Here is a 26,044-nt window from a genome sequence, read left to right as displayed (position 1 = left end):
GATTGTGGTATCAAAAAATTGTGATTACATTTCCTTTTTTGAATATGGGCTAAATCATGGTAGAAAACAAACTAATTTTCAATCAAGTTAAAATATTATGTACAGGTTATTTAAATTAAAATTTAAGAAAGAAATGGGAAAAATATAACAAACTGTGTTTTAAAGCAGAACCAGATTAACAAATCTTGATGAAAAACTATACACAGTGAAATTATTTGTTTCATCATCCTACAGTCTATTGCGCATTTCTGTATCCCAATCATTGAGTTTTAAGTAGAACAGCATTCTATTTCTTTAATTTTTGCAAGTTTCAATGAGCATGACATCAATGTAGAAACACTTGCTAGTGGGCAATATAGACTTCAAATATTCACCCCAATTAATGTTAGATGTCAAATCAACCAGAAATTAATTTTTACTTTTACTGAATTTGAGTGGTATAACAAGTATATTCTTATAATGATTGTAAAATACACTTAATGCCAATGTTGAAATAAAATATTAACACTTCAGTGGTGCGGCATTAGAAATTGCGACTTTTCGTATTTTAGCCGTATTTGCTAGCACTTTCAATAGCTTTTTAAAAGTTAAAAAAAAAATCTGTCAATACAATTTTGTATCAATGTATCCTTTATTTCATAAAACAGATATTTATATAATTCCTTTTTAGAACCAATATCAGTATGTCTCATTCGTCTTTTTGGTTGAATTTCTAAAAAATTTTCATCTTTTTTCAAAGCATCCCAAATCAAATCAAAATCATTTCTTTTATGTCATAAAAAGTCAATAAACTGATTTATTATAGTAATACAATATGCTGTATTAAAAAATTTTTTTGTAATATATCAAAAAGGATATCTGACTGTGCAAATATTTGATGAAAACTAGTAATAAAAAGTGGAAATCAAAGTCTCTTAAATAATAGTATAATCCTCTTGCAGAAATTGTAGTATCAGAATTCCATTGTTCTGGACTTTCAACCATATTCAACAACAAAAGTTTTAATTCTTGTTTATACTCCATAATGCAGTTTATAACACTGTATTATAATTCCATCTAATAGGTGTAGCTGAAGGAAAATGTTTTTTGACTTCTAGGTCTAAGGCATGAGATGTTTTAGAAGATTTAGGAAAAAATAAAGAAAATCCTGTCATAGTTTGAAAAAAATATTTTACATTCTTTTATATATCCAACAGAGTGAGAGAAAACTAGGTTCAATCTGTGTGCATAACAGTGTACATAAACAGCATGTTTGGATATTTCTTTAATTTTGGCTTGGACACCGTTATGTTGTCTGGTCATTACGGCAGCACTGTCGTATGTTTGTGCCACTAATTTTTTAGTGCATTGAAATTTGTCTAAGTAACTCTTAATATGAGTAAATAATGAATTTGCATCTCTGTTCTCACTCACATCAGTAAAACCCACAAATCTTTCTTCAACATCAGAAAACTTACTAATACACCTTATCTTGCAGCCGAAGTTTATAAGAAAAATTTCTAATGTTTTCAGTCTTGTTAAAAGACCTTTCTCAAGAAAAATAAAGCAAATAAAAATAACAAAATGTAAATTGAATGCTTCGGCTGCAAGATAAGGTGTATTAATAAGTTTTCTGATATTATAGTATGCAGTCTCGAACGATTTCTTTCTTCAACATTACCATTTTCTTTCATGTAACGAAATACAGTCAACATCTGAGCTCTGTGGCTAATGTCCGTTGTTTCATCTACAATTATAGCAACAAATTTTGCATTTACAATTTATTTTTTAATTCCTTGCAATAAAATCTTTCCTAACAAATTAACAAGATCATTTTGAATTTTGTTTGATAAGCCAGTAAAAACCATAGACTTCTCTAAATGTATTTTTAATAGATTATCTGACATACTTAATAAATAAACAACTTCAATATAATTACCTCTGTTATTAGATTCAATAGATTTCCTATGCCCTCTAAATGCCAATTCTTGCTTTGATAAAAAACATGTAATATCTATTAATATAGATATATCTATTAGCCGTAACTATTTTGTTATAATTTTCAATATTCATTTTATATTGTTTACTAATGTTAAATTCTATTCTACTTTGATTTCCAAATTGCTTCAATTTTATGAAAGAATTAATGTGAGATTTACAATTTTCATACCGTTACATTTATCGGTATTTATAACTAGCTTGTTCTCTTTTGTCTATTCAGAAAGAAATTCGAGAGTTTTGTTCCTATTATCCTGCATGACTTTCTGGTTTGCGTGGGAAATGAGGAGGACTGTGTCGTCCACATAAGCCTGAATCATTGGGTTGAGTTTGTGTGGGATTTTGCTAGTAAGACCAAAGATACTATTGTGCAAGATATTCCAGAGAAAGAGGTCAGCTTTGGACCCCTGCGGGCACTTCCTGTTAATGTTTTGTCATAGAAGACAGTCCCATTATGAATACTCTGAATGCTTCTGTCAGAAAGGTAACTGGACAAGAGGTAGTAGACGTTTCTTGGGCTCTTGGAGCGCAGAAGATCAGCATGGATCGCTGGCCACCAGGCATGGTCAAAAGCACCATGGTAGCAACTATAAGGGTATGTTTATCTCCTCCTTTCCCTTTTTGATATAGGCCACCAGACTAGCAAGAGCCAAAGTTGCCCCTAAGGAACCCATATTAGTAACTACTAATGAGATTTTTACTTTCATGATGATGGGAAATCCTATTTACCATGAGGGCATCCAATACTATACTGATGATTGGCAAAAATGAAATTGGCCAGTAGCTCTCATATGAAATGGAGGTCTGATAAGGGTACTTGGACTCTTACCAGACCTCCATTTGGAGGCTTTGATAGAGCTTGATAGAGGCCGATTTCCAAACTGTAGGGAAAAGGCAACCATTAATGATCCTCCGGGGAGTTCCTAAAGAGATCGAAAAGCAGAACATAGTATATAATAACTACAGACAGAATAATATAATCTCTAATAACTTCCAACAGGAAGAATTTTTTGTCTTCTGTCTATCACAAAGGACGAAACTGAGGACGCTAAAGCACCAGGAGTATATCACATCCCACTACAGGATGATAGGTTCCATAGAATAGTAACATATATAGCAGGGGTGGCCAACAAGTCAATCACGATCGACCAGTCGATTGCAAAGCCAATTTTGGTTGATTCTACGTGATGTCTTGACTTAGTGTGTTACACTTGTAACCGAACACAACACTTGAACATAACACGTAAATGCAACTGTAGTGATATCAGAACTCTGCGTCCTCCCTTGGATGCAGTTTTGTCGGTCCATGTGCAATACATTTGTGTACAGTTGTAAAAGCGGAATAAGAAATGTAGACAAAGGATCGTAAAACTGAAAGAAAGAAAGGTGGGAAGAGGGACAGAGAGAGTAGGTCGGGACATGGTAGAGAGAAGGAAGGGCGTAGTGGTGGTCCCCAAAAGTGACAACGTTGAGTTTCACTTTTTCTTCTGTTTAAAATGTAAGTACCTTTTCTTCATGTTTTAAATTAAATTGTGGCTTTTCTTACTTATCTAAACATAGTATGTATTTCACACCTCCCCTGGCCACTTAGACTATGATTACGACAACAAGTTGATTGCGACACATTTTTAAGATAAAAAGTAGATCTTTTGTACACAAAAGTTATCCACCCCTGGTATATAGGATCCACGTACAGATCACTGCAGGCCAGGTTAAAGGATCACAAATATGATGTACAAAAAGGAAACATTAATACAGCTCTGGCACGTTACGCCAGCAATCTGTCGATTTCCCCCTATTGGGATCAAGCTACTCTAATACACAAGGTCTTTGACCGGCAAAACATTACAACATTATAGCTAAACACCAACCAAATGCCGTTTAGCGATGTTTGTAGATTAGAACATTAGAAGCTGTAGAGATCTACAGGGTGGACAGGAATGGAACCTGCATCAACACAGATGCCATTCATGTACCAAATGCATGGAAATACTATCTAGACTCATAATATATATCATATAAGATACATCACAGCCTTGATTCGAACATATTTGAAACTTTTAACATTAGAATGCAATGGCATTATATTTATAGAACAGTTTTTCCATTCTAAGTTTCTGACAAGGGCCGAAAACATTAGAATATTGAATTTCTTTGCTGGAATTTTGCATTCAGGTGTAATTTTCTATCTAAAATTGGTCATTTCATAGCTCAGTGTCCAACTAGGCTACAAAAATAAAAAGAAAAGAAGACAACAAGAAAGAACAATAGAAGGAAAGCAGCATTTATCAGTTTGAATATGGCAGAGGTAACACCAAGTGAAAACTCTTGGATTGCAGACAGTGGACCCAGCAATCACATCTGCACAAAGAAAGAATGGTTCCTTCATTATTCAGAATTTGATAAACCAAAGTTGATAGAGATTGGTGACGGATCATATCTTAAAGCTTATGGATCAGGCAAAGTTGAACTTTTAGCTAACAATGGCAAGTCAAACGTTTCATCAAGTCTCCATAATGTTCTATACATTCCAAATCTGAAGTTTAATCTATTCTCAATCAGCTTAGCATCAGATAGAGGCTTCAGGATGATTTACAACAAAAGAGGTTGTAGACTTGTTTGAGACAATGAAGTGTTTGCTATCAGAACAAAGAAAGAAAAGCTATGCTATATGCAATTTGAAAAATACCTGAAAAACTCAGCTTTTGTTGGAACACACAGGAAGAAATAAAACATAAGAACATTTCATGAATGCTTAGCTTATCAAAACATTAAATGAGTTTGAGAAATTTTAAAGAAATGTGGAATAGAGTACAAAGATGACCCCAACTTCTTTTGTGAATCCTGTATGAAAGGAAAACAACATTGAATTCCTTTCAAGTTAAGTACTTCAAGAGCAAAAGCACCAGGTGAATTACTACACATTGATGTATGGGGACCTATGGAGACAGAATCTGTAAGAGGAGCTCACTATTTCCTGCTTGTAAAAGATGATGTAAGTCACTTCAGAATTGTACTTTTCTTAAAAGGAAAGAATGAAGCAAAAGACAGAATCTGAAAATGTATCAAATACATTAAAAATAACTTAAACTACAAAGTCAAGATAATAAGGACAGATAATGGTAAAGAAGAAGTTAACTGTCTAATCAAAGAAACTGAAGTAGAAGAAGGAATTGTTCATCAGTTATCCTGTAAATACTCACTACAACAAAACAGTAGAATAGAAAGAGAAATGCGAAGAATTGTTGGAGCAGCCAGAACAATGAATGATCCATGCAAAAGGATTATCCAAGTCACTTTGGGCAGAAGCCGTAAACACAGCTGTACATGTTATAAATCTATCTGGAAGGAACAGTGTTGAAGGAAAAACACCATATGAAGTATGGTACAACAAAAGTATAGATATAAGTCAATTACATGTGTTTGGAGAAACTGCACATGTTTATGTACCTAAGGAAAGACATTTAAAATGGCATGCTAAGAGTAAGAAAGGTCTGTTTGTAGATTATGGATACAACACCAAAGGCTTTAGAATATATTTTCCCAAAGATGATGATGCCCAGATCATTCGCGATGTGGAATTTAATGATGAAAAACAAATTGAAAACTCACAGTCGGATAAAACATCAACTGTGTGCCGGAAATAGCCGCTCGCTAACGGGTATTTACGCGGATTCGCGTTAGTGTGCCAGGCCTGGACTTTTAGCGTGCACTGAAATTAAATAATGACAAAGTTTGTCAATAGCAATCAAATATTTAATAAAAGTTCTAGTAATAACTATATACAAAATTTAGTAAAATCAAATAACAATTTATTCAATGAAAGTCAATAAGAATCAACCCGACAAAACTCAAATCAATCTATTTTCTAACTTAATTCTATTCCCCTTTGGAATTCGACAAAATCAAAGACTTAATTTATGTACAATAATTCTTATGAATTAAAGATCCTAATCGTCACCTCAATATACTAGGAACCTATTTCCTCAACTCTCAAGACTTTCTCTATTCGTCGATCCACAAATCAAATAACTTCAAAATTGCCTTGGAATTACTTGATCCTATCGGACACCTCTCTCGTTCACTGCTGCGAAGCTCACCTAGCTCGTTGCTAACTGGAGTTCACCTCGTCCGTCTTCACTTGATGTTCGGTTTTTATACTGTGAGGTGACGTCACAATTCTGAATGCGATCACTCCCCTCATTTACATACTTATTTGCTAACAATAAACTTTTCTATTTGTCTGGCAGCCTAGTTTTCCGATAATACTCGCTAACCTTTTACATTATTCTGTTTTACAATTTTCGGGATGTTTTATTCTTTTAAGGTTTAGCGAATTTAAGTTGTGCTTGTGGGGTCTTCTCCCCCTTTTCTCGGTGCGGACTTACTTTTTCCGCTCGGGAGTGCACGTGTGTGCGAGTTTTTTCTACGCCGCTTTTCTCTCGGTGAGTTGGTTTCTCTTCTATTTTTAAGTTTCTAAGGTGAATGTGAGGAAACCTTCGTCCTAACAAAACATAAGCCCCAAACAAAAATATAGTAAAAAGCAAAATAAAAGTAAATCAAAATAATGCTCAGACTTGGTTCCTTACACCTTCACAGTAAATACAGGAAAGATGGCTCAGTCAAGAAGTACAAGGCCCGCTTAGTAGTGTGTGGATTTCAATAAAAACAAGGAATTGATTACACAGAAACTTACTCCCATGTAGCACAATGTGATTCAATCAGATTTCTACTGGCCTTTGCATCAAAAGAAAAATAACAGCTACTTCAATTCGATGTGAAAAATGTCTTTCTGCAAGATAACCTAGAGAGGAAATTTACATAACACAGCCTGAAGGACTTATTAAGTCAAATCAAGCAAACAAAGTATACTTGCTAAAGAAAAGTCTATATGGCTTGAAACAAGCCCCCAGAACGAAAAGTTTTTGGAATTCCTTAAATCTAAGAATCTTATAGCTACAGAATAAGATCCATGTGTATTTGTGAATATGAAATCTGAAATAATAGTTGTCCTGTACATTGATGATGGATTGGTAATTGGTGACAACCTTAAAAGAATGAAAGAATTGACAGAAGAATTAAACAGAGAATTTGAGATAACGTGGGGAAAAAGTCAACCAATATCTTGGAATGAACATAGAACAACACACTGACAGTTCTATTTTTATCTGCCAGTCCCAATACTTTGAAAAACTACTCAGTTTATTCAATATGGATTAATCAAACCCTATCTTTACTCCAATTGAACACTCAAAGGATAACATAACTGATACAAAGGAAGCCAAAGGTAAGTTATACAGAGAACTAATAGGTGGCCTCCTATATTTGTCCACTATTAGTAGACCAGATATAACATTTTCTGTAAATTACCTAAGTAGACATGTAGAAAATCCAAAACACTATCACTGGACTCAAGCTAAGAGAATTTTAAGATACTTAAGAGGAACTAGTGATTATGGAATCTTATACAATGGCAACGAAAAACTAGCTCTTTATAGCAATGCAGACTTTGCTGGAAACTTGGAGAATAGACAATCCACATCATGATATTTACTAATGTATTCAGGAGGAGCAGTATTGTGGCACTCCAGAAAACAAAGAACTGCTGCATTATCCACTGCTGAAAGAGAGAATGTTTCTGCCAGTAAAACTGTTAGAGAAATACTGTTGATGAGAAAATTTGGATTAGAACTAAACTTCCTAAGTAAGGAACCTACAATAATGTACATTGACAACAACAATGCAATTCACATGATTACTAAAGATGATAAGAAAGCTTCTAAACAAGCCAAACATATTGATGTTAAATAGCATTTTATAAAGGAAAAGATCGGAACAGAAATAACAGTAAAGCACAGACAGCAACGAACAGTTGGGTGATACATTCACAAAGCCACTATCACAGATTAAATTTGAGTACTCTAGAAGTTTTATAGGAGTTTGTAAATTTAAATGATACCTCTTCCTATGCACTCTGGACCTGTCTCTTAATTTCTTTTGTATCTTAAACTTTGAATGTCATGAATGTAACAAAAATGTAAAAATTTAGGAGGAGTGTTAAAGAAAAATATTTAATTTTTGTTATGCTGGGTTTCACCACCAGGGTGTGTTACGTACGTACAATACCGGCAACACTGCCATTTGCCTTTTTTGTCAGAAACAAAACTTTGAGCAGAGCTCAAAGCTTTGTTTCTGACAAAAAAGCTTTGAATCAATCTGCTAAGAGTCCTTTCCCTAACGGAAAAGCTTTGAACACTCAAGACTGTTCTTTATTCTTATTCCTGTACAGATTGTAAAATAAAACTTCTTTGTCTTCCAATTTGGAGCCATTTATCAGTATCCATTTTACAGGTTCTCCATTATCAATTTGTTTCAATGCTTTTAGTATTACTGTTTTCTCAATTCTAAATCACCAAATCTAATGTTTATCAAATTTTCCAGATGTCAGTACTATATTAAAAACTAAAATTTATTTGTTTGTAAGCTTAAAATAAATCCTTATTAACCATATATTATTAAAAATTCATTTATAAATAAATAACCATTCCCAGTTTTATAAATATAAAACTGGGAATGGTTATTTATGGTTTAGCCTAGTGACAAGTAAATTCAACTTATGTCGTTTTTCGACTTAAGTCGCCTCTCCAGGAACCAATTACTGATGTAAGGTGAGGTATACCTGTATAGATAAACAGTAGTAATTCTAATTCATAGAGATAGAAAATTAACTAACACAAACTAGAGAAAACTGTAGGCATACTTGGATCTGCTTAGTTATTATATCCAAAGAAGGAAACGTTGAAAATTAATTCTCTGTGTTCCAGATTTGATTCAGCTAAAATTTTTAGTGTTTTTGTGATGATATTTCAGTGGTTCAAAAATTTTCTTCTGAACCACTGAAATTTCATCATGATCAGGCCATACAAATACAAGAGTTCCTTGACACTTTCCTCACAAATTTTACATCAGGTTCATTTTCTATCACAAGACTTACTAAGACACCTTATGAACTTGCAGCCGAAGTTTATTACTTCCAAACATTTTTGGTCATTAATATTAAAGGCCTCGCAATCAACTTTCGAGAATTGACAAAAATATCGGCAGCATGGTTATCTAGCTTAATATAAACCTTAATAATCGAAGGAAGCAGATACTATGCATCCTTATATCTAAAGCTATGTATGTGCAGTGATCAGGGGTGGTAACTCTCTGTACTTATTATTTTTAGATACTTCTGTAATCTTTATGATTTTTTATACTTCCATTGCAATGTTAAAGATGACGTCATAAGTTGCAACGGATTATAGGCTAATTCAAAAATATTCGAAAAGCCTGTTTGTTTTTTTATGCATTTGTACTAAGTGTTCAATTTTTACAGTTTTTTATTTTTATTTTGCTTTCTCTTATTTCTTTTTCTTGAGAAAGGTCATTTAACATGACCGAAAACATTTGGCTGCAAGTTCATAAGGTGTCTTAGTAAGTCTTGTGGTATTAATAGTATGCAGTCTCAAATGAGTTCATTTTCTATATTAATTATGAGTCCAACATAATCTGTTTTAGCATTCTTCACATTTGAAAGCTCTGTTAACACCCATATGTCAATCTGAAGACAGTTTATTCTGAGAAAATCTGATTTTTAGCTTTCATTTCCTCTACAATATCATGAATACAGATTTCACTGCTATTATCATGAAGTGTCATCTTTGAATCTGAACTTGAAATATCATTTGGAGTTGGAGGCTTGGATCCAGTTCCAAATGATTGGCCCCATTTTTCTTTTAATTGGATTTTTTCCAGAGGATTTATACACTAGAGTGGAATGAGGAAGTCCTACTGACTTGTGACATCTTTTTACTGCAATGAGAGCTTCATTCATTATAGACTCAGAATATTTGAATTTTGGTTTTTTCAAACCTGGCTTAGACTGCATAAGAGGCATAATCACCAGTTCAATATAAGAAAATCTGGAATGAAACAAGAAAAAATACCGTAATAATAAGAAAACCAGTAATTGACAAAGTTTATCCAGTGTTTGACATCTAAAGTCAAATGCTGGTATGATAACAGATATTGAAACTGGTAATTGACACTACATTTTTTTTTCACCTTAGTTATTTGTAGCTTTAGGCAGTGTTTTTTAAATAATTTTTCACTATCTAAATGATGAAAATAAAACATTATTAAAAAAACTTAACATTAATTAGATATAAATATAGATTTTCTTTGCTTTGTTCCTTAATAAAAGAATTAAGATCTGTTTCACATCCAAGCCATAGCTAAAATGACTTCTACCACATCTTTCTCTCTAGTGTTCAGAAACTGAACTACATGAAATTTCTTGGTAATAAAAAAAATAACACTAGACTTTATTAGCTGTCTTAAATTACATTTCTAGTATTCCTGGTAAATGATGCTTTAAATGTAATTTACTAGGAATTTTAGTGGTATTTGTCAATCACTGGGTCTATGTCAAACACTGGTGTCATTACCCTATATATTAAAAGATATTATGGTTAGTAGCCTATATCAAAAATATGATATAGGCTACCATATATATACATTTCAGTTCTAACCTAATGATAACCTAGCTTATATTTGGAGGTTTACAAAATTCCACTGTATATGCACTAATAAACAATACAAAAACAAATAATAATGACAAAAGTTAAGTTGTCAAAGTTTGACAATATTTTAGGATTACATGAGATTCTAGCAGAAATTTTGATATACATCTAAAAGATATTGTTTATATACTTATAGTAATCTAAGTAGACAATATACTCGAAGAACATAGATTGGGTGTGAGATTAGAACACAACAACACCATCTTAGCAGCACGTCATGCAACACAGTAATGAAGTTCGATCAGGGAAGGGTAAGATAAAACTGATAAAAGGTCCAAAATTAGCTAAAACTATAAAATTATAGAAATACATAAACAGGCAATTTACAATATTAATCTATTCCTGACCCAAAATAAAGCCTTTTTTTTTTTTTTAACCTTTTTGTAGCTGTATTTTATACATTAAAATCCCTATAATATTATGATATATAATATTTATATTAATAAATCTTTGTTATTTAACTTAATTTAGGCATATTTAAATGCAAATTCTTGAATACCATTTATATTATGTGAATGTCAATTAACACTGTTTTTATTAATTAATTTGATTTGGATGTCAACTGTGGCACGAACCAAAAAATGGAAATAGTATCTTTCCCACATGTATATTGAGATATAATTTAAATAGGAACATCATTGATTATTTTTGTTGTGATGTCTAATGATGCAAGACAATCTCTGTGCCACTAACTTCTGAATTAGTAGTCTTGTTGTTGATTGATTGGGCTGTTGACTTGCTTAACATAGCAAGTAGAGGGAGTTGATCATCTGACTCTCTAATCCATGGTAGCTCTTGCTGAGTAGCTTGTTCAGCAATCGAGTTATTGTATGGCATCTGGTACAATTATGAGTTCAAAATTTTGTTCATGAATGGAATTGTTTGAAAAGTGAGGCATTCAAAAACTGAGGTTTGAATGTACAGTAGAGCATCATTTATCTGAATCAAATGGTTTGGATAACTTATTCTTTGGATAACTGATTATGTACAAAAAAATACATTAACCTATCCCATGTTGAAATTTTTCTCCGTTGCATGTTGCTTCGCATTGAATTTTCGTCAATGTTAAGCCTAACGTAAACTTTTTAAAATAATAATCGTGGCTATTGTATCATTAAAAATTATTTCTTTATTTTGTGTAAGGACCTTGAATAAGTTCTCGCTGTTTTCCAACAGATGGCGTTACCAGAACCACGTGTGTCTATTTTTAGATGGTGACGCATCTGTAAGGAAGTACAATAAGCGACCTTGAAATTCAGTATATGTCATTTCACCGAAGTGTAAACAACTTATTTTTTCATTGTGTTAAACATGTCTAGTTTCGTGCCAAAAAAAGAGTATTTGCGGGGAATTTTATTGCACTATTTTATTCAAAAAAAATCTGCAGCTGAAGCACACAGAATTCTTGTTGAGACTTACGGCGACCATGCTCTGTCGGAAACAACATGCAGAGATTGGTTTAGACGCTTCAAAAATAATGATTTTGATGTTGAAGATAAAGAACGATCTGGTGCACCAAAAAAGTTTGAAGACAAGGAATTAGAGGCATTACTTCATGAAGACTCATGTCAGACGCTAGCTGAACTTGCAGAATCATTAGGAGTTGATCACACAACAGTTTCGAAACGTTTAAAAGGATTAGGAATGATTCAAAAGCAAGGACATTGGGTGCCGTACGAGTTGAAGCCGAGAGATGTCGAACGGCGTCTTTTCACATGTGAACAGCTGCTTCAACGGCAGAAAAGGAAAGGTTTTCTGCATCGTATCGTGACAGGTGACGAAAAATGGATACACTACGATAACCCTAAGCGTAGAAAATCGTGGGGTAAGCCCTGTCATGCATCAACATTGTCAGCAAGGCCGAATATCCATGGTTCGAAGCTTCTGCTCTGCATTTGGTGGGATCAGCTAGGTGTAGTTTATTACGAGCTGCTCAAACCAAACCAAACGAAACTATCACGGGAGATCGCTATCGACTACAATTGATGCGTTTGAGCCAAGCATTGAAGGAAAAACGGCCGCTATATGAGCAGAGACACGACAAAGTGATTTTGCAACATTACAATGCTCGGCCACATGTTGCACAACTGGTGAAAACGTACTTGGAAACACTTAAATGGGAAGTTCTACCCCACCCGCTATATTCACCAGACATTGCCCCTTCCGATTATCACTTGTTCCGATCGATGTCACATGGCCTGGCTGAGCAGCACTTTCGTTCTTATGAAGATGCCAAAAAATGGGTTGATTCTTGGATAGCCTTAAAAAACGTGTCGTTTTTCCGACATGGAATTCAAATGCTGCCAGAACGATGGGAGAAAGTAGTGGCTAGTGATGGACAATACTTTCAGTGACGTGTTTATTACTACTATTTTTAAATAAAGTGTTAATTTTCACAAAAAAACAGCGAGAACTTATTCAAGGTCCTTATACAAACAAAATAAATATATTGAAAAATATAAAAACAAAAAAAATTATACTTTAGAAGTTAATCTAGTATCAAAAACATCCGATTCAGCATGACACACAGTCCTGAGAAAAACACTACACAATAGTGCCATGGTGCCAGCTAAAAAACACACATCAACAAAAAAATATTGGAATAGCCCAAGATATAGCCAAAGATTTGCAGCGCCACAGCACTAGCGAAAATTTAAATTTGCCGACTGGAATTCTTTCGGATAAACGACGCTCTACTGTATTTACAGTAGAGCGTCGTTTATCCGAAAGCCAGTTAACCGAAAGCATTTCAGTCGGCAAATTTAAATTTTCACTAGTGCTGTGGCACTGCAATCTTTGGCTATATCTTGGGCTACTCCAATATTTTTTTTTGTTGGTGTGTGTGTTTTAGCTGGCAGCCCTGGCATTTTTGTGTGGTGTTTTTCTGAGGACTGTGTGTCATGCTGAATCGAACGTTTTTGATACTAGATCAACTTCTAAAGTATATATTTTTGGTGTTTATATTTTTCAATATATTTATTTCATTTGTAAAAAATAAAGAAATAATTTTTAACGATACAATAGCCACGATTATTATTTTTAAAAAGTTTACGTTAGGCTTAACAACGGCTTAAGGACGAAAATTCAACGCAAAGCAATACACAACGGAGAAAAATTTCAACTCAGGATAGGTTAATATATTTTTTCGTACATAATTGATTACCTGAAAAATAAGTTATCCGAACAACCCCAGTCCCCAATTGATTCGGATAAACGACGCTCTACTGTATTTCATTGTGTGTCATATTGGGTTATATCATACACGAGTTGATTTTTAATGCACTTAATATTAATTCTTTCTAGACTGCATATTGTAATATCAAAACACTTACTAAAACACCTTTTCTTGCAGCCGACGCTTTATTATAACGACTTTCAAACGTTTTCGATCTTATTAAAAGACCTTTCTCAAGAAAATAAAATTAACTAAGTAACCAAAATAAACGACATAATCGTAAATCGAACGCTTAGTACGAATAACTGTTTTTTAAAGATTTAAAAAACTGTTTTTTAAAGATTTAAAAAACAGTTATTCGTAATAAGATCGAAAACGTTTGAAAGTCATTATAATAAAGCGTCGGCTGCAAGAAAAGGTGTTTTAGTAAGTGTTTTGGCACTTAATATTTTTACATTTTTTGCTATTAAATACTAAAATGCAATGTTTTGCATAAAAGTTAAATTTTATTTATTTCTGTTCCAGAAGATACTAATATTTCTGATAAATTTAAAAGTGAACAAATGGATATTCAAAATACTAAAGAAGAATGTGTAGCTACTTTTAATCCTAGGTAAGTTATAAACTGGATGACTAATAAATTTATTAGAAAAACAATTACCTAATATGTCAGATTTACAATGAGTTATTACTATTAGAAGATTTATACATAAGCTTATTTACACATTTGAAAATCAAGAAAATTTATAACTTGTCCTTTTCTGTGCCAATAACTGCTGTCAGAGGCCTTTAATTTAGATTGCTACAATCTATCTACTTTCTATCAATCCTGATTGGTTTAAGGTTTTTTTGTTGCTCTAACATGTTTTCTAACACCTAATCAACATTTTAGTTAGAAATGTAAACATTTCAACCCATGGCAAACTTCATTAACAACTCAAAAGCCGATGTCAATCATTCTTAGAACTCCTATAGGAGTCATTCATAAAGAACGACATCTAAAACACATGTTTTTAAGAGTATTGTCAGTTGGATAGCTTATTCTGATTCTTAACATTATCCATATTTGGTCATGAATTGGTCGCTTTTTTATTTTGATTATTATTGCTTGTTTTGTAATTATTTCATATTCTTGAGTCTAAATAATTTTTTTGAACAATGTAAGATTATTTTTATTCCTTCAAACCACTGCAATCGATACGTTTTTGTTCACATCGTGCAACAGACACGTGATCTCTATCACTGTTAGTTTTTCTGTTGAAAATAACAATTGTACATTGCATTAATATTTTGGTTTTGGAGATTTTTTGATAATTTTTTTCAGATATATTTGTTTACTGCTATTTATAATTATTACTGGAAGTGGAATATANTGTATATTTTAAATTATAAATCTTAAGATATTTATTTTATCTTAAGATAAAATAAAATAAATTAATATCAGATTAAGTCAGAATAGTTACAACATTAAAACTCAGCATAAAATATATAAGCTTTTCAATAAAAAAAATTATAACAAGCTTCAATACTTATAATATAAATCCAAAACCTGTAATATCATAATTTCTGTATTAACATATTCAATACAAATCAAATAATAGTGACAGAAAGGCTGAATCAGGTCTGTTTTTTTTTGCATTTTGCTTATTTGTTCTCTACATATTCTTTACAATATGAATAAAGAAGTGAAAATTTTTTGGGAAAATAAGTTTTGTTTTTGTTATTTTAATCATTGTTGTGATTTGAAGGCCAAAAGTATAATGTGACCGTAGGGTCGGTGTCTCATTGACACCACGTCAGGATGTGACACCACTGAGTCTCGCAGGACTCGGAAATCACGACTTTACATCAAGCGAGTGGTAGCAGGTGAGTGGTTGGATTCGGAGTAGAGGTGAGGAGAGAGATGAGGAAGTGACTCACTCGGACTCCATAGTAACAAATAAATAACAATTTTAATTATAACAAAAGAAAATACAGATATACTCGATATCAAGCATGACTAATGTTCCCCTTAATTATTACTAGTCCGTTCAAGAGAGAGAGTTTACAATCAAATCACGGGTTGATAAATACCTTCTTCGCAGTTTAAGATCTGTAGTAAGATGAGCTGCCGATGGAATGTTCTCTCAAATTCTTGTCCATTAACAGGAGCATGGAGGTGTGGCAGCACGGAAGTGGGGTGAGATTCTTAAAGAGGCACAGTGTTACTTCTGGATTCTGGTGCACAGGTTTTACGTCTGGATTCAGGTTCACGGGTTTAATCCTTGAGGACGCCTTTTGTGGAGGGACTTTGGAAGACAACTGATTTTGGGTGGTTTTTTTTCGTTTTCTCTTGTTATTCCTCTTGGGTTTTTCCCATGAGGTCAGGTGGTTGTTAAGAGTCTGGCGTCCAATGTGGGCACTTTATCAAAAGTGCCAGGTGACACATCACTGACTAGTTGGATCCTCCTCAACCAGGAACCAACTTTGTGGGAAATAAATTTTTGTGGCTTTTAGCCTAACTTGATAAAACACTTGAAGTTAGACAATTGAATTTCCGAATAATTAAAGTCCAAAATAACACTTTAATGGGGGAGTCTGTTCGTCCCTCACATCAAGTATTTAGTTTAATTTATCCTATTTATCTTAAAAACTTATTAAATAGGAGAAGTGTTTGTCCTATTTAATAAGTTTTGAAAAAAACAAAAAATTCAAGTAATTTTTTGTTTTTTTCAGATTTCAAATTTTAAGTAAAAATTTGGAACATAAACAAAACAAAAACATTACCAAAAATATTTACTCCATGTAATAAAGAAAGCATTGTAGGATAAATAGACAAAATTTAGAATAAATGTAATTATTAAAAAAAAAGCATTTATTTTTAAAAATTTGAAAATGTATTACAGTAAGTAATCAGTTAATGAACAAATCGGATAACGAACACTTCACTGAACAAACATAAAAAAATAAGCGACAAAAATAGCAAATGCCAATTGATTTTCCCTTGTCTTCAGACAATAATTCAAAACTTTTCAGAGCGCTGGAGACGTCGACATCAACGCTCAATCCGGAATATACTGATCAGATAGTATTCATCTGAACTTTGAAACTCTCCCTTGTAATTCCAGCCTATTATTTTTCTGACAGAAGCAATTTTTTATAGTATTTGCAAGATGTCTGATAAAAATCAATTCACAATAAACCTTTGACCAGTAAAATATTTATTTTAAAAACAAATGTTTTCGACCGTATTCTTCGGCCTTCTTCAGGTTAAATGTTTCGAGATTCGAAAAGCCGTTGTGCTTACAGATTTAAAGTTTTGGAACATATTCAACTCATTATGAGCATGCGTATCAAGCATTGCATAAACAAAATATATTTAAACAATCTTATCTAAACAAGCTTATTTTACACGCACATGAAATGTTAGCAACACCTTAACTACAGTTGTGGGAGCCTTCCCCTTCAACGACAAACCTCCAAGCTGTAGAAATATTACTCGCATCTTTATAGTTGATGCGGTTATTTCGTAACCCCGCTTTATATATTTCCAAGGTTTTTAGCGTTCTTATGTGTTCCCTTCTGTGTGAAAGTTTAATGATTTGCTCATTATGTAAGTCAGCACTTATGCCAGGGGTCGAAGCATAAGTAGATAGGGCAGTGGTGCATCTGTTATGCTCAATGTCATATTTGTGTTCGCGTATACGCTTATCAAGAGAGCGTATCAAGGAACCAATATATACCAGGTCTCTTTGAAATCTATGGTCCCTTAGTGGGACAGAATATACCTCTGGAGCAGATCTCTTGTCTATGTCGTCTTTGCAGTTGCACATAATGTCATAAATAGTACTACGCCTCCTATATGCAATCCTCTTGTTTGTATTCACAGCAATTTCTCTATAAATCGGATCAAGATGATGGTTATATTCAACAACAGCTAAAGACTGAAAATTGTTGGAGTTGTTCGTGCGTGGGCCATCGTTGTCATTATTATATACTTGCGATGAATAGTCAAACGCAAGGTTCTGAATTAATCTTGGCCCATATCCGTGTCGCGTGGCTATGTTCTGGATGCGTTGTAATTCTGCCAATGTATCTTCGAATTTTGAGTGGTGTGTAAACGCTCTTTTGGTTAGGGCCCGGAACACCGCTACCTTGTACGAAAAGGGGTCATCCGAATTGGCCGGGATGAATAGAGGCATATAGCATGGCTTGTAATGGACCTTGGTCGATAACCTGTTTCCATCTAATTGTATATTGATATCAAGAAAGGTAGCATTTGAATTGCTTATTTGGTCTAATTTGATGCAGAGGCCATACAGGTTATTATTCATTGCGTCAATGAAGTCATTTATATTGGGCTTAGCATTCCACATAATAAAGATGTCATCAACATATCTCCTATAAATAAGTATGTTAGAAATGTACATACGTACTATTCTTTGTTCTAATTGTCTAATGACTAATTCACACAAATCTCCCGAAAGTGGGCTACCCATAGGGACACCCCGCTTTTGGAGATAAGTTTAGTTGTTGAACCGAAAAAATGATGTATAGCACAACAGGTGGGCAAGTTCCAATACTTGTTTATGATACTCCCAATATGAAGTTAGTAATAGGTCCCTAATTGCGCAAAAGCATGGCTGGATTTTTATAGAAGGGTACAAAGAAATGAAATCAAGCACAGTGATGTACGTTCGACCATTAATGCTAAGCGGTCTTAAAGCATCCAATAACTCTACCGAGTTCCTAACCGTCCAAGAATAATTGTTTAAGTGATGAGCTATGCGCTTGTGTATAGCCGTGTCTAACGATCTGGTGGAGGATCGCACCTTGTCCAGGATTGGTCTCAATGAAGGTATATCCTTGTGTGTCTTGGCAAACGCAAAGAGCCTGGGAGTGTCAGGGGAAGACCCCCTTTGCCCTATTTATGTTCAATACTCTAGCCAACGGTGTTTGAGTAAACTTTTTTACACGCGTTTGTAGTTTGTTGACAAATCCATCCTCAATAGACTCACACTCCGTATCATTGATGTATTTTTGCATCATTGAGATGTACGTTTTCCTCTTCAATAACACCATAGCTTTGCTTTTATCCACCTTGAGAACTACTATGTTATTATCTGTTAACCATTTTTTGGACTTGTAAATCTGCTTCCAAATTCGGTCGTCTTGTACAGTGGTACCTCAGGTTACGAACGCCCCAGCATACGAAATTTTCAGGATACGCCATGAAATTCGAACATATTTTTGCTCCACGATACGAACAAAAACTCACCATACGACGTTACATTAGTTCGCATTTTTCATTTGTTTTTCTTACTACAGTTATTTTTTTTAAATGTATTACTTGGCTTTAATTTGAGTATGTTTTTTGCGTTGGAACGAATTATTTGGTTTTACATGTAATCGTATGGGAAAAGATGATCCACCTTACGACATTTTCATGATACGATCTCAGTTTCGGAACGGATTAATTTCGTATCCTGAGGTACCACTGTATATGGTTATTAGTATGTTGTATCTTGAATGCTGTCTTCCATCTGAAGTATTCTTTTTACACTTCGTTCATCCCATTGATCAGATTTTCTAAGTCAGGCATCACTTTTTCAGCTCGTATGTAGGAATCACGAGGGGCAAACATGGGTCCATATGATAGTGAGCGGATGAGAAAATCAGGAGGCGATATGTTGTCCCAGCATATCAAGGATGATAGTTGTGGTACCTCATGCCGTTTTTGCTTGTTGAGAATCCACTCAAATTTCTTTTGATACCGTATGGATAGGCTTCTTTCTAGCTTACGTTGGAAGGTAACAATTTTCCGATTGATTTCTTGTAGTAACCCCGAATCTTGGTTGTGTATTTGATTCTCAACATTAATTGCGCTATTGAGTTTAGAAAACACCGTCTTGCGTGTTGTGTGTATTGCCTTCCGTAAACATAATATTCTAAGCTTGGGTAGCAATGATTCACATCCAACAGGTAGACGTATTCGTTGAATGGACATAGGGAACACCCCTCTATTCTTGCACATCGTAAGGAATCTCAGCTTAGCCCTAGCCCTAATAAGGGCTAGAACTGCCTTCTTATATGACTTAGCCGGCATAGCTTCAAATACCTTATGTAAAGGTTCCTTCTCACCAGGTACTGGTTCAATATATAAAAATCAATTCACAATAAACCTTTGATCAGTAAAATATTTATTTGAAAAACAAACGTTTTCGACCATATTCTTTGGCCTTCTTCAGGTTAAACATTTTGAGATTTGAAAAGCTGTTATGCTTACAGATTTAAAGTTTTGGAACATATTCAACTCATGTCTGATGTTACCACGTCCACTTTCACTCGTACCTTAAGCGTTTCATCAACCCACAAAACAGTGGCCTTTGCCCTATTTGTAATATGCAGGATGGCAGCCTCCATTACATTCTAGACTGTGCCATGTTGGAGCCTGAGAGATCACAGCTTCGCATCCTCATCAACTACAAGCATGGCCACTGGCCAAAAAATAATCACGAGTTTTTGAGTGGCCTGATAAACGATACGGACACCTTCAACCAATTTGTACAACTCATCTACCAGTACAACAGGAGGACTAACGTCCCCACTAGTAACTCAACTTCTAGGTAATAGAGAGGTTGAGGCGCACGTTTTAAACGTGTAAACGTGTACGTGTGACGTTCGGCGCCGCTTTCCCGTAAGCCTAAAAGTTTGACAATGGTGTTTGGATAGTCGGTGGAATCACGCTCGACATTCCAAACATCATCGTCAAACTTTTAGGCTTACGGGAAAGCGCCGCCGAACGTCACACGTACACGTTTACACGTTTAAAACATGCGCCTCAACCTCTCTAATATGTAATTCAGATTGTATATACTGTATAGTCTCTCTTCCTGCTAATGCTATTACATTGTATTTGTGTATTTATCAGCACTGTGTACTTTATTTTTAGTATTCTGTTTTCACCATTTATTCATTGTATATTATATGCTCTCCATTATATATGTTTTGTTGCTCAAGTATCAACAATTAATTGTGACTTCATATATGCTTAATCCTTCTATAACTGTATTTGCCTATTCTACAATTATACTGTCACATTTTATTCCTTTGCAAATACCATGTACCGTATGTACAGACTTCAAAGTTTATATATTGTCTGCGTTTACATATTTATGTGAAATTGTTTATTTGCAATCTATTTTTCTCTGCTCTTAACACAATGAGGTACTATGGATTGGGACGCTTGGCGGGTTTCCTCAACTTTATCTCAACTAAATAAAGATGAGGAGACCCGCCGGGTGTTTTAGTTTGTGGCGCTTCGTTGTGTTAAGAGCAGAAACAAATTGCAAAGCACGGTTTCATATCATTAAAAGAAAATCTATTTTTCTGTAACCCATGTCCAGCTATGCCTAGCGGTGCTGGACATGCATCTTTATGCATTAATAAAATAATTGATTGATTGATTGCTGCTGGGCAGTATGGCTTGAACAAATCTACAGTAGGGTGCAGTTCAATCTTATCTAAGAAGGATACAGTCTAATCAAGAAGACTCAAGCAGCTAAAGGAGTAACAAAAATCACTTCTAAGAAATAAATAACATTGAAGAGCTCTTAATGGAACCTGAAACGGATCTGACAACAGAAGAACACTAAGAACTCTTGAATGAAGAACACCAAGAAACTCAGCGAGATATGTTTAATTATGAAAAAGAAGATTAATGCCGATATCTGCTATTAATTAAAGATTTGAAGAAGTGGGGGATGTCAGATCAACAGTCTTAGAATGGCATACAAACCAGGTTGAGGTTAATAGGCTTGGTGATCTCTACAATTACAATGCTATTACTGTAATTACTTCTGAACATCCTGAAGAAGAGAGAAAAGCAATCAACGTTAGACAGATTCTTTAACCCCCACAAACCAAAAAACATAACTAATAAAAATGCAAGACTGTGTATATATGTATTTTGATTATTACATATAAATAAACATAGTAAGAAAGTAAATATTTTTTTTTTTTTTTTTGGTCTCCAGAACGAATTAATCAAATTTCCATACAAACCTATGGTAAATTGATAATCGGTTAACGAACAATTCAGATAGCGAACAAACTCTTGGAACGGATTATGTTTGTTAACCAATCACCCACTATATAATAAATTTTTACTTAGTTTTTTCTGTTGTATCTACTATTATTGACTACAACTGTAATATTAAGTAGATGCATATACAGGTATACCTTGACTTACATCGTTTTGAGTTACGTCGTTCCCAATTATACGTTGTTTGTCAAAAAAATATATGGAAAAATAAAAATCAAGTTTAAGTCATTTTATTTGACTTTATGTCTGTCCGCCACAAATATTGAAGTCGTAATATCACTAGAAAAGCATTTAAAGCACATAAAATTATATTAAAATATATATATATTTACAAGTATGTACTGTATTTACAGTACATGAATTCATAAATTTAGACTACTTTTTTCTGTACTATATTAAAAACTAAAATTTATTTGTTTGTAAGCTTAAAATAAATCCTTATTAACCATATATTATTAAAAATGCATTAATAAATAAAATACAGAACAGGGAATGGTAATTTATGGTTTAGCCTAGTGACAAGTAGATTCGGAGACAAGTAAATTCGACTTACGTCGCCTCTTCTGGAACCAATTACCGATGTAAGGTGAGGTATACCTGTATTTATTATCACTTTTGTTTCTTTCATAGGAGAAAACATATTAGCAATATTCTTTAAGACTATATAAAATACAAGAAAAAAACTCTGCCTCTTCTGACTTCAGAGGTGAGTAAAAACATTCAAACAACACTTAGATCAGACAAGGTTATTTTAATTATTACACTTCATCATATAAATTCATTTCACCAAAGCATTATCACTTTGGTGAAATGAATTTGATAGGTAACTTATAATTGTATGGTGAAGTGTAATAATTAAAATAACCTTGTCCTGATTTAAGAGTTGTTTAAATGTCTAATAACCTCTGAAGTTAGAAGAGGCAGAGTGTCTTTTTCTTCATATTTTATATAGTTTTAAAGTAATTCTGAACTCATTGAAAAGGTTTTGAACTTTTATCATTTTTATTATTAGGTTGTTCAGAAAGTAAGTTTGTTTTTTTACCACTATACGAATTAGTCGTATTTTTCCTGTCATTTTCATTCTAAACCATATTATCATTATATATTTTGACAGCTAGCATTTTAAGGCTTATTTGTAAAAAATTTTGTTTGATTTCGTGCAATTGTTTATTTTTTGTGTCCCTTCAAATATGGAAGATCAAAAGCAGCATTTTCGGCATATTTTGCCCTTTTATCACTAAAAAGGTAAGAATGCTGTTCAAGCAAGAAAAAAATTGTGTGATGTGTATGGAGAAGATGTATTGACAGAACGACAGTGCCAAAACTGGTTTACAAAATTTCGTTCTGGCAATTTCAATATTGAAGATGCACCACGCTCTGGATGGCCAGTTGAAGCCAACAAAAACAAAATAAAGGCACTTATTGAAGCAAACTGCCGAATAACAACACGTGAAATCACTAAGAGATTAAATTTGTCAAATTGAACTGTTTATGATTACGTGAAACAAATTGGTTTTGTTGCAAAGCTTGATATATGGGATTTTAAGAAATTTTTTTTTTTTTTGGAGCTTTTACCAGACAATTTAACAATTGATTCGAAAGTGTACTGCTATCGAGTAAACAAATTGAGTAATATCATTAAACAAAAAAGGCAGCCAGAATTGATCAACAAAACAGGTGTAGTGTTTTTCATGATAATGCCAAATTTCACACAAGTTTGGTAACTCGTCAGAAACTGTTATAACTTAGATGGGACGTGCTATCACACCAACCATATTTGCCAGATCTAGCACACACAGATTATTACTTGTTCTGGTCTATACAAATTTTTTTTAACTGTAAGACATTTACTTGAAATGACAATATCAAAATCATTTGGATCAGTTTTTTTTGTAAGCAACAATCAAAACTTTTATGAATGTGAAATCATGCTACTACCAGAAACGATGACAACAGGTATTTAACCAAAATAGTCTATATATAATTCAATAAAATATTTTTATTTATTATAAAAATATTGTTTTTTTTTTCACAGAAAAAAAAACATACATACTTTCCGAACAACCCAATAATTTAGAGCATAAATTTGCAGTTTCCTATTAAGAAATACTTAAAATATGCCATACAGACAATGTTTTTGTATTTTACACAATCCCTGGCAAAAATTGTGGAATCACTTCATCATGGTGTTTTTTACAGTGTTTACAGAATAAAAAAAACTGGGAATATTATAAAAGGAAAACATACTGGTCAACCATGAAACACATCAAAGCATCAGGGTAGGAAACTGAAAGCAATGTGTCTTGAAAATAGGAAATGTACAACAAAAGAAATGAATAGGAAGTGGAAAGAAGCAGGTATTAGTATTTATGACAGAACAATGAGAAATCTTTTGAAAGAAATGGGATTTTCATATACAAAAGCAAAACAAAAATCATCACTAACAACAAAACATAAGAAAATAAGCTTAGAATGAGCCAAAGCAATCACACACTGTATATGACTGGATGCAAGTGATATTTAGTGATGAGTTAGAAATTTACATTGATCATGAAGATGATGCTGGAACTTTTGTCTGGTACTGTTCTAATGAAACTTATAAGGAGACTGCCTAAAGAAAATGATAAAGTTTCCTATCTCGGTTATTATTTGAGGTTGCATGTCATGTAAAGGACTAGGCAAACTGGCCATTATTACAGCAGCAGTTAATGCCCAAGTATAGACTGATATATTGGAGAACTTTCTTATTCCATCCATTGAAAATATGTTTGGTGGTGATGTTATTTTTCAAAATTACAGTGTATTTTGTCCTAGGACTCAAACTATTAAAAATTTTCTTTACCAACAGCACATCAACACACAAAACTGGCCAGCACACAGTCCAGATCTCAACCTGACAGAAAACATGTGGTGGAAATTAAATAAATTGTCCAGGACAAAGCTTCATGCTGTAAATCAGATCTCTTGACTGCTATTCAGGAAAGATGGAAATTTAAAAAGTATTTTGTATTAATTACTTGTTTTATTTCTTTACTACATACTTAAAATGCTGTAAAAACATCATTATAATGAAATGGTACCGTAATTTTTGCCAGGAGTGGTATAAACTGTTTTCCTCTATGCATGTTTAGACTTCTGAAAACTGTATTCAATTAAATCAAGAATACTTTACAAAATCCATTCACTAAGAGCATTCACACTTACTTCAGGTTTGAAGGGGAAGTAACTTGTAAAAAATTCTTGAAGAAAAATAAAGAGCATATGCTGAGCAATGTAACAATGCAGTAGCTAGTCTAATTACAGTCTAGAAAATTCTTGAAAGCAAGAAAATATTTAATAGGCAGAATATTGAAAATATGCATTTATAATTCCTGAATTTTGGGTTGTAGGGCCTTTAGATTTCCATTTTTCTGTTTATTTTAGGGATTATCAACCAATACTCAAAGATAAATTTTTATCAAAAGCTGAGCCCTAGTTATCAGCCAAACACCACTAACTCAATATATTTTAAAAACACAAAAATTAAACCTTTTCAATTATTACATAGAAGACATTGATTACATAAATCTAAGTAGAATAAACATAAAAATGAAGTTTTTAGTGCTTTCTAAGTAGAAAGAGGTTTACAAATTTTAGTATATTATTATTATTGTAATAAAAAAAAAGGTAGGCCTATCAGAACAAATAAATAAAGAATCAAAATTAATTTATTGTGCAATGAAACTGCTTTTTCCACCCTCATTCATCATGTTCTATGATGTAAGCTAGATTTGATGAAAAATGATTGATTTTTCATTTACAGTAGAAGTTTGTTAATTTGGCACCTAATAATCCAGAATGTTTGGTAATCTGGTACCCTCTGAAAAGTAGCTGATAATCTGAAATTTCCTGATGATAATCCAGTATACTAGTATTTCATAAATTGGAACTTTTTTTGGATACATAGTACCCAGGATGAATATGGGTGTCCAGCTGTGCACATTTCTGCTATATGTCAGGAGGTTAACCATGGGATCAAGAACAGTTTGATTGAGAAAAATGACTGTTTGTTACAGGATCTTGTTTGTGTTGGTTAAACACTCACTGGAATAAAGTGTACAGCAATGTCTGCAATGCTCAGATTGTATATAACTTACCAAATTTTGAGAAAATAAAATACCCAGTAATCTGGCATTTTTGACCATC

The 26,044-nt window shown here is 33.3% G+C and overlaps 1 protein-coding gene across 3 annotated transcripts in view; it reads left to right on the top strand.

Annotated features, from left to right (window-relative positions):
• LOC111618956 (sal-like protein 1) overlaps positions 1 to 26,044 on the top strand; it is a 71,646-nt gene that overhangs the window by 32,764 nt on the left and 12,838 nt on the right. For all 3 annotated transcript variants that reach the window (XM_023360585.1, XM_023360584.1, XM_023360583.1), the window contains one exon: positions 14,302 to 14,389. In XM_023360585.1, coding sequence (XP_023216353.1) covers positions 14,302 to 14,389 — 88 coding nt within the window. The remainder of the gene's footprint in view (positions 1 to 14,301; positions 14,390 to 26,044) is intronic.

The sequence above is a fragment of the Centruroides sculpturatus genome, unplaced genomic scaffold (assembly GCF_000671375.1).
Source record: "Centruroides sculpturatus isolate CEXI.00-Female unplaced genomic scaffold, Cexi_2.0 scaffold66, whole genome shotgun sequence".
In the NCBI taxonomy this organism is placed as follows: Eukaryota; Metazoa; Arthropoda; class Arachnida; order Scorpiones; family Buthidae; genus Centruroides; species Centruroides sculpturatus.
Note: the sequence above shows the minus strand (reverse complement) of the source record. Positions and strands in the feature narration are given on the sequence as shown.